The sequence below is a fragment of the Antedon bifida genome, chromosome 4 (assembly GCF_963402885.1).
Source record: "Antedon bifida chromosome 4, ecAntBifi1.1, whole genome shotgun sequence".
Classification (NCBI taxonomy): Eukaryota; Metazoa; Echinodermata; class Crinoidea; order Comatulida; family Antedonidae; genus Antedon; species Antedon bifida.
In genome coordinates, this window is record NC_136229.1 from 28,215,208 (window position 1) to 28,229,639 (window position 14,432).

Genomic DNA, 14,432 nt, shown 5'->3' on the forward strand with positions numbered 1-14,432 from the left:
ATGATTCGCAATATAAGATTTATCTTGAAAGATTTTAAATTGAAGATTGATTTGTACTTTTACTGTAATCAAACTTTATGTGCGTTTTGAACTATACTACCTATAGGAGGATAAGATAAAAATGAATATAGATATGTTAAATTTCTTCAAAATGAGACCTACAGTACTATATCTAAGACATTTTCAAGACCTTCTCAATCTCAGATCCAAAGTTGACTCTTACTGGAGGGAGACCTTTCAGTTAAACCCTTTTATCTTCTCTTTTGTGTAAAATAAAAGGTAAAGAAGAGAATGATTCACTTGCTATAGCGCAGGTTCAATTTGATCTCTGTGTAGTTTAGGAGGAAAACTCTAGACTAAAGCCTAGCTAGCAATAGTTACTTTCTAACTAAAAGCAACATTTCAACATTCAATTCAGTACTTAGCCTCCATATTTCAATTCAATAAATTTAGGATCTTTGGCACCAAGATCTTTCACAGAAATTCTCTACTTTGACAGACTTTTACAGTATCGTCATGCAATGATTAACTTTATCTATACATTCATGAGTGTTTAAAATTGGCAATTACAAGAATAATGAGAACGTAATCCAAGCAAAATAATCAAAACTCTGGTGAAAATGTCATTGGGTAAATCATGATTGCTCTTTGAAATTAACTCTTAATTGCCAGATTTCAAGGTAGAATGGGTAATCAAAAATCACCTGAAAAATTGTAAATTCATTTCCTATTTTTCTAATAAGTATTCATTTTAGATTATTCATTTTCTCCTTTGGTTTGAAAGCCTAAACTTTTCATTTTAATTTATGTTTTAAGGAAGCGTTTCAGTTTATTTTTCTTGGATGCATAGTGGATGCAAAACATAAAGAAGCCTTAGTATATTGATTAAAGTTGCAAATCATTTTAAAATTTATATTACTAATATATTCTAAACAAAGAAAAGCACTTTATCAAGGTCCAAATTGTTGTTTATTTTTCAGGTAATTTATATACTATATTAAAAAAATCTATGAAAAATAAAAGAGTTACTTGTATATAGTAGTAAGTATATTATGTATTCGGAGCATATAAAAATAAGGCCCATACACTGAGGGGTATGCTCTTCTGAAGGCCCACCATAATCAGGATCCTATTCTACCGCAACCAGGAAAAATACCCCACTCTTTTCCCACAATACAAACTCAGTGTAGAGGCCAGAAAATCTAGTTCAAAAATGTCCTATAATCATCTTAATGCCTCATTGTCAATTTGATTTGCCTTGATTGATTGCATTGATAAGCCTCCTGATTCATGATTCGATGTCTTTGACTCCAACAAGACCCGAGTCTGCTTCGAGTCTCTTATCCTATTATTTCCTTGATTAACTTTGGATTAGAAAGCTTTGTATTTTAAGTAATTCATTTCACAATGAACTTTTCTTGTTTATCTTTATAAAGTGCATTGATACTTGAGTATAAATTATAATTTAAGATGTGCGTCTGTCCTGTTATGGTATATGTGCCATTATAGTGCATATGTGCCATTATAGTGCATATGTGCCATTCTGGTTCTTTTGTGAATTGGTTGTTGATATAATGATATTTTCTTTCTTTCTATGTTTTACTGCAGTCTCACTCACTCTGTCATTTTTGCAAGTTCCTTTGATTGTAAAAAAAGGTATCTTTTGCAGAACTTCTTGTGTTCATAAACATTTAGTTTTAGGTATTTTTTATGTCAAATACAAAAATATGTAAATTCTTAATTCATAAGCTATAAATTGGTGTTTCTACTGTTGGATGAACGTGAAAAAAAAAAATCAATGTTGTTAATTATTTGTGAACAATTTTTTAAAAAGAATATTTCCAAGGTTTACCAATGGTATTGTTTTCAATATCTCAATTTACAGGTGATTGTGTTGTTGATAACAATTTTCTCGCTTCTCTGGTCAACTAGTAAATGGGGGCATTACTGGACAATGGACCAACAACCAGTCAAGTAAAAACTAATTCTTGTACTAACTAGACAAATTCTGATTTTATGATGACCTAAACATTTTATCCAAACAATTTCAAACATCCATATATAAGCTTGGTTTCCACATGGAAGACCGTAGGTGCAACATAACTGAGTTGAACACAAGTGACAGCCTGACAATCCATAACATCATGATTACTTTATGGTATGGTGCGCTTACATCTTTCCGTTGCATCCAAGTGAGAACTAAGCTTTATAGTTAACAAAACACAATGTAGACCTACTATACACTCCTTGAAAGAGGAATGGATAAAATTAGCATTACTTTTGAATACATCATCATTTTTTGCTTTTATTGTCTTCGTACAATCAATAAGCTCCTCGACTTATATGGTACCATGTACTGTCATATATTTTCAGTCGTTAATTAGACTCTTCATTAGGTATATTGACTGAAGGCAGGTGCAAATCTTATATTAGTCACATTCAACCTGAACCAAAGAGCTGACACTACAGGTGGACTTACACCTGCCAACCTATTCACATTCTTTCATATCAATTGTTAGGCAAATTTTGTACTTCATCTTGTGAATAGTGCAGTCGGAAGTTCTGCGCCTTTTGAATCAAAGAGTGACTTTCAACTAAAACCATCTTATAAATCAACAACTCATATGGAAACTTAATTGAAAATCACGTACATTTTTTGAAATTAAATAATTTGAGTACTGTATGTAAAAATAACTGTATTTCTTAATTTAAAAAAATCTATATTACACAATTTGACAAAATTGACCAAAAAAAAAAAAAAAAATTAGAGCAAATTCTTAAATAAATAATACAATTTAACAAACTCGTCTTTTGGGACATCCCTATTGAGGGATTCCTCTATGCAGGCAAATTTACACAGACGAGTGGTAACGGTTAGTGGAAAACCACTAGCTTGTCCCACGTATAATCTGTATCTATCCAGAGTGGAAATCGCCTGTCCGCTTTGAGTTGTGTGTAAATGGTCATAAGGAATAACCTTTTAACACCGTGGTCAACCTCTATTCAAGTGACTTTTCAATGACTTCAAAAGATTGATAACATGACATGAACTTCTTTAAACTTCATCAAGAGGAAAATGTCTTGGGGAGAGGGAAACAGCCTGCTCCCAATAAACATCTCTATGGAGACACTTTGTTTGGTAATTGTACTGTATTTCACTTTATTTAAACATTGATTTTTACCAACACAATTTACATAGAAATAAACTGTAATACCATTTTAAATGTTGCAGACTATTTAGTTGGAATTACTAACATCAAAAATACATTCACAAACATACAAATCAACAAACCAATTTGGAAAGTCATCACTAATATAAACCACATCTTATTCCTCTAACGAAAAAAAAGAGTTAATTACACCTGGCATGATTTGGATCAGATGCAAACCAGATATACAGAATATTGATACTCTGACCAGTGCTAATTATGGACCTTAAAGTTTTAATACAAAAGTCCAAATCATAGTTTCTATATTCTTTTAATAGCTTAATCTAACCATGATTATAACATTCTATCTTACATGCTTGATAATGTTGAGCAACTTTAAAATTTAGATAAACATTTTTTTTTAAAGAATCATAAAGAATTTTGATGATTTTCAACTGTACAAAGAAAATTACATAAATCAGAAATTATAAAAATTCATTATAATAACATGTAAGATATTAAATTTCATGCAAATGTATGCACATAAAATTCTTTTAAAACCTAAGGCATATGTTTTATGGAACATTGAATTGAATAGGCCTTGAAATGAAAAATAAATCATTCCCTCCTGAATATTAAAAAAAAAAATTAAAACTGCACTGAGGAAGGGCTGTGTTTTTCAAAAGCTCTGCATTTTTTTTGGGCTGTTTTTACTTTATTGATTTGATTTTAGTTTTTTGCTTATTTTATTTCGTATCTCCATTGAGATCCACTCACTGATACCCACAGCAATGTCATTTTGTTCAGTAATTTTCCTTTGATTATATAAAAATTAAAATATATTAATTCTACTATTAAGTAGCAACATTTTTAGTATTAGTATATTTCATTAAACTGAATGCAATATGTAATAATGTTCTTTACTGAAATTTTTGTATTGAAGAGATAAAGAAATAAATTATGAACAACTTTAACTTAAATTTGTGATAAAAAATTAAGCTTTAGTGTGGTCACATTAAATTATGTTAAAATTAATGTTAATGTCAACAAAACAGCTCACATTACATGATGTTACTGAAATTTTAATTTTAATATTTTACATGTATTGAAAGGATAAAGAAATACATTATGAACAGACTTATTAAATTTATGAAAGAAAAATAAACGTTAGTCAAATTTGAGATCAAATATCTGTAGTATATGATCTAAGTATCACTCTGCATAATCAATCTATTAGGGGCCATTATTTTGGAGATTTTTGCGGAATGGAATCCTAAAGACTGGCTGTTTTTTTGCTGTCAAATGATTAGTTAATTTTATGATACAAAAAAATAATCAATAACATGGTTGGTAAGATTTGCCTTTTCACAAATAAAAAGACAAATAATTATTTAATTGTATGTATAAATGAACGTGTGTATAAATGAATTATCTACTATTGACCAGTGGCCTACATATTGTTGAATAAATGAAATGATGATGATAATGATGATACACCAGAATTCCTGTGTCATAATAGACCTAAAGTAATTGCGCAATCACAGAGGCAGTGGTTCATTTCATAAGACATTTAACTACTAAACTAATCTCCCTTGAAAATTATTCATAAACATAATAACATAATTCATCTACAAAAAATTAAAGAATTATAAAACTAAATACAAAAAAAATTTAATACTAAGTATACAAAAAAAAAAATCATACTGAAATTCTTATTTTAACTCAAAACCACATAGTATTTTAAACTTAAAACAATTTGCAAATTCATATAAAAATTTATAATAAAAGCTCATAAAATTATAAATCTGTGAAAGATGAAATCACAATTCAGATTTTTAATGCGTCAGTAGTCGAGTATGGTTGTCTAAAAATCAGCATGTATGGTAATGAAAACAACATGTACAATGTTGTAATGAATATCATAGAAACAATGCCTAGTATTATTAACTAATTCTCACAGGAACAATTTGAACTCTGCAATAAAGAAATACTTAATTATTATGGATATTTTTTCCAATTTACCGTTATCATTAACGGTTGAAATAACACTTTCACTTAAAAACGCATCACATTAAGGCAACCTGTATGGTCGTGTTAATAATTATCCTCACCGTTGATAAAAAAATAATCGACGTTAAGTAAACAGAGTTAATGTATTCTAAGTTATGACTAGGATCGCGAGAACCCACCGCTTGGTAGGTTATTCTATTATTCTTCTCTACTTACCAGCTGGCCGGCGTGCCACACCCAAGATGCAAAAACATATATCCATCAATCAACTATAGAGGGCTCACTTGACAAACACAACCCGTGATTTGTATTTATCATAAAATATTAAGATAAATCAAAACCGATGTATTTATACATGCTTTATAATTTTTTTTTTACTTTTCTGATAAATTCTAAATCAATTTACATAACAAATTAATTTGGAATTTGATTTTTTCACACATTGTGTAGAAATAAAATAAAATTGTGTTGAAAAAAAAACAAGCAATATTTCAATCATAATTCATGAATTCTATTTCAGATACAGTAAGTTACACTGTTGAAATAATGAATAATAATCTCTGGTAAATTTGAAAAAGAAAACTAAAAAAAAAATTGTACAACAATACAAAATGCTTTGACTATAAGCACCGCAGTTAAATAAATACCACTATAACTAAACTAAATATAATACAATACTTAGTGGCTACAGTTGTGAGAAGTGTCACAAAATCAAATGAGCGCCAAAAACTAAATAACTGCTACAGTTAAATATTCTCAACAGTTAAAATAATAACGTAATAATAATTAAGTAAGCACAACAAATAAGCATCACGATTGAGTAAGCATCACAACTAAATAACTGCCATAGTTAAATATGTGGCGTAGTCAAATAAACATCATAACTATGGTTTAAATCATCTCCACAATCAAAATAAGAATCACAATGAAACTTTAGAAGTTGATAACCTCTTGATCCTTTACATTATGCATGGTTAAATATGATAATAATAATAATAAAATATAGTATACGATGAATAAATATTTAAGTAACTCACCCCAGATCCTGCACCTGTCATTCTGATTGTTGGGCCTAGTCTCTTGTGCAATTCCACTCCAAGTTGTGCTGAAAAGAGAAACGCAAACATAATAACGTTATCAAATCAATAAGTAATTTCCTAGAGGGAACAAGGAGAACCCTCAAAATAAGGTCAGTAATTCCGAAAAATAAGAACAAAATTAAATGATTGAAATATTAATGTTAAAAAAATATCAAACATAATGATTTGAATTGCATTATGGGATAATTATGACATAGTTGATTAAAAACCAGCAAGATTATCTCAAACTCTGTATTGATTCCAAGATAATGTGATTTGGTAATCAATGAAGTTTAGTTAATTTAGGAGAATGAATGGAGAACTTCATTTACATAAAGACGTCAGGGTAATTGAGTATAACTTATATGTGTACTTCTATTCTTCATGATGTTGAACGATTCTAATTAAAACTTCATTGTATCAAAACCTATAGGTTGTAGCTATGCTTCTGAGATTCCCCCTTTCCATTCTTGTTTTTCTCTTTGTATTATGCTATTATGCTTTATTTATGTATGTTTTTGTTTTTGTTGAGAATGGAAATAAAGAAAGAATAGATAAAGAAAGTCAATTAGGCGAGTTTAACAAAAAGTGAAAGAGTTAAATAAAAACATGGACATGGAAAAAGCATGTTGACCATAATATATTTATTAGACTGTGTGTGGTGTAGGAACTCGCACACCTTAAATGTGTATGTTAAAAGCTACTGATTTGCTTATTCAAATGTTGCTTTGAGAAACTAGAATTCCTCTTTAAATTATGTATCAATAGACTTATTTTTCAATACATGTAGTAGTGGCACTTTATATCAAGCTATTATACCCAATAAATGAGACTCGGTATCATGACAAAAGTGTTTGAAAACAATAAAAGCAAGAATCAGAACAGGTTAAAACATCAACAGATTTGGATAATGCTACCTTAAGGCACAGAAATAACAGAAAGGAGAAAGTGAATAGACCAAAAGACAATAACATAGAAATATAGCAAGAGAGAAACAAAACACAGCAATGGCATAAATTGTAAAGGTTAAATATTACCCTCTAAAGTATCTTTGAAATCTCAATTGTAAATATAACAAATTAGTCCATTAAAAAAGGAAAAAAGAAAACATTTCACAAAATGGCCAATAAGTCTTTTATATTTGCTAATATGTTTTTTCAAGAACGCATTGGCCAATGTAACTTAAAGTAAAAATTGGTTATAATTCTTAATTCCTATCTAGAAAATCTTTAATACTACCAATCAAACATCAAATCTGCATATATATAGAAAGTATAGAATGATGATACTGGACTAGACCCCTTACAGAAAGAGAGTTAACTAAAATGTTACTGGTCAAAAAGAAGAAGAAAAAATGGCATAAAAAAGACATCATAGCATTGTCAGCAATGTAAGATGTAGAATAAGCTAAACTTAATATTAAAGCCAAGCCAATTTTTTTTTGTTTTCTATAAAACAGACACCTTATAGTATTTTCAATGAATACTAATTTTAAGTTGTAAAAATTATTAATATTAACTTTAAATCTACGGCACAATGTGTCAGATATTGAAAATGCTCTCTATCAAAGATATAAGCACCTACAGGTACATAAAAGAACATATTCATCATTTTGACACTTTTTAATATCAATTCTTGTCTAAGATTGATTTGTTCTTTTTTTTATGAAAAGAAAAAGAAAAGTGCAATATAATTATTATAAATTTGGAAACAAATGTAAAATTTAATTTGTTTTTTTTTAGATAAAAACAAATATTGAAAACTTAAGATAATACTAGTAATTTGTACAAAGTCTAAATTATGTTTATAATTCATTTTTTCCAAGTAAAAGCAAAACAAACAAGAAAAAAACTACAATAAGAAATTATGCGTAGCCATTATACGTAATTCAAGGAATTTTAATGTATAAATAACAAATATTCTTGTTTACAATGAGTCATTATACTTTGATCTTCAATTCTTGTTCTCCCTTAAAAGCCATCCAAAATTAAAATGATTTTCCAACAGTAAATAAATAGATCTAATATATTTGAAAATATCTAGTAGTATCCAGTAGTCATCCACTATTACTATATTACAAATTGAAAATGAAAATAGTGAATTTTTTAAATAACATATTTTATATTTATCTCCACTCTTTTTAAGTAGATTTATCAATTCTCATTTAATGCTTTATATTAGGTTGAGATTCCATTATTATGAATTGAAATATGCATTATTATATGATGATGATCACAGTTGTCTTGTTTTTTTTCTGTTGATGAATAATATGGTAATAAAAAAAAATCTGTTTAGAAATGCTATAAGTGTTGGAAACATTCACTTTGAATTGTATTGTCTCCTAAAAACATGAAAAATAAAGATTGGTAAAATTAAACTTTGAATATACTGTAGGCCATTTTGTAGTCAGTTATTTCCTTACATAGAAAAATAAATAATTATTTAAAGTATAAAAAGACCAAATAAACAGTTAAATTTAACCAAAAACTCTGATATTTTTGCTTTCAATTAGTTCTTTTCAGGTAAATATATATACATATATATTTTCCAATTTTTGGTCAAAGTGAATATAATAAATAGTATGTGACATTAAAATGCCATATTAAAAAAAAACAACAAAAACAAACCCTTACTACATTTGTAGTTCATGAATAATACACATAGAGCAGTAAAAAAAATCTTAGAAAAAAACAAGAAATATTAATTCAATAAACTCGACCAATAAAAGAAAAACAATCTCTTTATTCTTACTTCGGAAAACTATAAGCCTGTAATCCTAAGTTTTCATATTGATTAATATCAGCGAGTGTACCTGTTTAAAACAGAACAAAATATATATCTAAGTAGATAGTTTAGAAGAGATAAGTCTTGCAAAATGACTTAGATTTAAAAGTATGACCACTAGGGTTTCAGGTTATATGACTAGTAATTTCAAAGATTCAAAATAACCCTGGTAAGTGACAGTAAAAGGAGATATATGCATCAGAAGAGGCCGAAAGAGTTTAGGAGACATGGACAGATTAGTTTTAATGTTCGTTTCTCTAGAAGTTTCAATCAAGTCCTACATATCATTATTTGTGAATCATACAAGTCTTTGCTATATTTTATTTTGTACAGTGACATGGTTATCAAACAACTGACAAACAATTGTTAAACAGTGAAATTTGTACCAAATATGGAGTGATCATGTGTTGATTAATGTATTTAATGTTTCAATGTTGTTAATTAATTAATTCATCATTTCATGCCTATAATTGTCAAAAAAAGTATTACCATTTCATCATCGTAACAAACATATCAATGTTGTAAAAATCACCTTGAATCAGTGTTCTCATTTTCAATATTAATGTTAAACTTGTTTTAAACAGTTTAAACTAGCGTTTTACCACCTCTCAAACATGATCAGTGTTAAAATTTCATCAGCCACCTTAAAACATGTTCAATGTCAACATTTCATCCTCACAAACAGTATAATGTTAACAACACCTTTTATCATCGATAAAACAAGCAAGAATTACATTTTAGCATTACAATCCAATAGCTTAATATTCAAATCTACAAATAAAATGATAATCAAGGCTGTGTTTTATTACACAAGCCATTAAAACTGCATCAAAATAAATGTTAAGTCTGTGATTAATGAGGATGAAAAGGGTCCAACAAGGAACTGTGTGACAATACATATTCATTAAGGTGACATGATTAATTGCGAGCTATCATACACTTAGAATATAAATTGCTATTATCTTAGAACAAAGACAATGTGTAATTGTTACATTGCTCCATATATTCATTAAAAGATGATGACATTCCACTATTTGATTATAGATACAGTTCTTTAAATATTACAATTTGTTATCTATATTATATAATATGCTTAATTCTTTGCAGTATTGTGATGGGCGGATCCAGTATATTTTAAAAGTGAGAGTGTAAACTCTATTTAGTCTTCTAGAAGTAAGACAAGGTTACGATTACGATATCCGACTTTATGCGACAAAAAAAAGATCACTACCATATTTGGGCACATCATACTTTTTTGCCAAACTGGTTTGATAGTGTAGACAGAGCTTATTACTATTAGTCAACTAAAAAATAATCTGATATGTTACACATACCATATTAATAGTTTGTCAAAAACAGATATCAAAAAGTATTTTATAATTTCATTTTAACTGTCATAACGGTGGTGCATATGCCCCTGTAGCACTGACACCTGCATCCTTCCCTGATCCATATTTATCTCCTGGCAGATCAAACTGAAATGTCTTAGATCGCTAATGTTTTTTTTTATTCTTCTTCTACCTGCCATTCAACTAGCAAATGAAGGCTCAAAATAAAGAAAAATAACCTAGATATCTGTAACGTTGAAGTGAAGAATTAGCAGAAATTAGGAAGAAATTTTGATTCAACAGAGACTTGAATTTATGAAAGAAATTATTTGTGTGAGAAGCAAACAGAAAAAGAGGTGGACAGAGCAATATAACCATGGACTATACAATCCTATAAAATAATGGAGGCTTTAATACAGGTCTGGTGGTCCTCCTCTTTCAGCACAAATGGTGGAAAGAAAAGAAATTTAAAAAATGAATGTTCATCTTCTGTCAGAGACAGAAAGATTTTCCATCAACAATATTTGACAAAGAAAGTGTAATGTGCCCAAATATGATAGTGATAAGACATCATTGTGTTCATAGATGGGAACATCACCTTTTTTTGTCATATAAAGTTTGAGAGTGTGGACCATGGAGAAATAAGTTAGGTGTGGACCGAGCTTAAAAGAAACATGCCTACCTAAGATTCCAAAGAAAGCCAAACTGGTAATAGATACAGCAAAAAAAACAAACAAATATCTTTAAGTATTGTTTTACCAAAAAAAGAAAACAACTGCTAAAAAATAATATTGATATCTTAACTGACTCTCTCCCTCAAGGCCTCTTTGCTAGACTCCAAGTGGAGTGTTCCAGAAGATCTAACAAGTACCACTTAAAAATGTTTTGCTATTTGGTGGCAGATTTAAATGTCTTTTTATTGGCAAATAGCATAGAAAGCATATTATGATATTGTGGTGTACTGTTTTAATGTTTTACATTGACTTGCATGACGGATCTTTATCATAATTCTTGATTCCTTTTCTCTTTTTACTCTTGGAGGGAGGTTGCAAAAAGCTCTTGTTTTTAATAAAATTGTATTTATTTATTTATTGTGGTATATTTCCAATTCATTACAAATATTCATTTTTAGATTTTTGTTGCCCTGCTGAAAATCATGTTTTGTGGAGATATGTGGTTTTGAACAAATAGCTTTTTGTCAATAACATGACATTTCATAAGGTTAATAAACCATTATATGTCAGTCATGTTTGTAAGACAATGTTTGACCATTCACTATGAATGCCCACGCAATTGAATATGTACTGTATATGAACATCACAATTTCAAGGTCATTAAACTTTGTCTTAACTTATAATATAATTTAAATAATTTTTATTAAAATAATAATAAAAAGTTATGCTTAATATCTTACATTATCTTTCATAATGGTAGAAAGAAATCGGTAAACAGCTGCCATAAAAATTTACTTTAGTAGACTATATTGATAGATCAATATTCTGTTTACATTTAAAAAAATTTATAGTAGTGACACTTTCGTATATTTTTAGTAGTCATTACATATTTATTAAATGATATTCTATATTTTTTATAGATGAGATGATGATGTTTAACTAGAAAAAAAATAATTAATTCTGCAGTTATTTGAAAATTTTAAAAATAGTGATCATAACAATTTCTATTTCCATAATTTTAAAAAATTCCCCAAAAATATTATGTACATGAATTGAAATGTCATTGAATGGCCTTAGGATAGTGTGAATATACAAAAGTTCATCAAACAACAAATATCGAAAGTATCAACCAAAAAATATCAAATTGATAATTACAATTTTATGATTTTCAAGATGTCTTAAAAAAAAGTTTGATACTTTTGAACTATTACAACTGTTTACAAATAAATCATCTACTTCTTTTTTACTTTGCATTTTAATGTCTCGCACACGTGAATAACCTTTTGAAAAGTTAGTGTCAACGTCTTTTAAATGCTCCGACAAAATCCATTAAACGGCGAACACCAAACGCATAAGGTTGTAGTTAAAGGCAGTTAGAATTCAATAATTACCACAAAGAAAATTTTAAATAATATTCATTTATACCTGGTTATAGCAGTTTATTTTGACATACCATTATTTGAAATAATGACTACACAATACAGACAATGGTACGTATGTTCTGTCAACAGGAAGTTGATTAAGATTAAAGTAGATAATTATGCGTACGTTAAGTATCTTGGGCGGCATAAGAAAACATCTTCAAGATTGGTTCCCGAAGGTTTAAATTTACTCACTTACCATTTGTATTAATAAGAAGTACATTTTCAAATAGCTTTGAGATTGAATCTTGATGCCTTTAATGTGTTTTTGTAGTATTATATATCATGTATAACAATTTATAAAAAAATACTGCAGTTTATCGGTATTGAACAAAGAAGTTATAAATCAATTTTACAATTTTCTAAACATAATTTAAAGAAAATTATCATGTATTGTATAAAATTGTTTTTATACATTTTATACATTCAATTAAATTCCTGTAAATATAATTACAGTACCCAATTTAATTTAGTATTTCGTTACGAAAGTTTTTACATGTAACTCTTAGATAGTATTTGATTGATTATTCTTAACATTAGGGACATATTGCTTTAAAGATTTTAAACTCATGCAATAAGAAGGCTATGATTGTTATTGGATAAAAGCAGTAACATACAGAAGAATCAAACATATTGTTTACACAGAAGATGAAGGGGCAAAATTTACAAATATTGGAAAAGAACAAATTTGAATGTCTCAATGGAATGATAATGGAAATCCATACAAAAGCTGAAGGGTGACATTTATAAATATTAGAGAAGAAAACTAGAACATTAGACAAAGATTTTCCACACAAAAAACAACAATATGACATCGGCAAAAATTAGAAGAATTGGAACAACGCTGCATTTGCAAGATGGCTTGAAGACTAAAGAGATAAATGTTAGATACCATAGTTGCTATTTCTATTTCATCTTAATTTCACAGAAATATATTATTCTGATGAATTAATACTTGAGATTTTTGAGTGGGCGATGTTACGTGACACAGATCTGGATAAATCAAGGTATTGTCAATGCAAATTTGATATTTTAATAATATATTCCAGTTGAAATGAACTAGAACTTGCCAATCAAAGTGTATTATTATTATTTTATCAAGTTTTAAATCAGATTTTTACTGTTTGTCTTTCTGTACTTGCAAAGTAAATATTTGTGCTGAATCTTTAATTTTAACAATCAAGTAGTTTTTGGTTCTAATACCCATAAAAAAAAGAAAATTAGAGAGTATGCTTCACGTAAAACAATTAATAGTGTTCTTTATATAAGTATGTCATGTTATTATATAATGTTACCTATAAATGGAAGTCATACTAACCTTTATAACCAATGTCTATTGGAAAGTTTGATTGGAAAATATTAGATAGTATGAGTCTTAAGACTTGGTTAAAGATCTGTTCTTTTAGAGAGCTGTCTAACTTTAATATTACTATTATGTTTCAAACTATAGATTGTTTTGTAGCTGATCCTTACTTACACATTGTTGATACTTGATAGGTCAAATACGGTAATGAAATTTTCATAGCATCGTACTAATTAATTTGTATTACAGAAGCATGTAAAAAATGACTGTATGTAAAGGTCTTTTATTGTCACAATAAACTGTTTTACGATGTCATATACTATCTTCTCCATCTCACGATGAATAATTGGCATAGAGATGAACTATGCAAGTCCTCTACTTATATGATCTTGAAAATCTTATACAATATATCAACTTTAAACCAAGATGACAAACACATTTTTTTTCAACATCTATTGACATGCACTTTTTTGTGATAAATAATTGGCTAATCCAATGATAAACACTAATCTCCTATGGTGCACTGATCTCCCACGATGCTCTAATCTTCCACGATACACAAAATCACCCATGATATATTTCATCATATAACAGTTTGTGTTCTTTCATGCACTACGCTATAAGGATGACCCAATTATAAAGTAACGATACATCGCCAATACATTGATCTATAATGTGTCCCAT

At 28.4% G+C, this 14,432-nt stretch overlaps 1 protein-coding gene across 4 annotated transcripts in view; it reads right to left on the minus strand.

Annotated features, from left to right (window-relative positions):
• Positions 1-14,432, minus strand: part of LOC144839828 (receptor-type tyrosine-protein phosphatase N2-like) — a 109,883-nt gene that overhangs the window by 50,780 nt on the left and 44,671 nt on the right. For all 4 annotated transcript variants that reach the window (XM_078695365.1, XM_078695362.1, XM_078695364.1 and 1 more), the window contains one exon: positions 6,197-6,264. In XM_078695365.1, the coding sequence (XP_078551491.1) occupies positions 6,197-6,264 (68 nt within the window). The remainder of the gene's footprint in view (positions 1-6,196; positions 6,265-14,432) is intronic.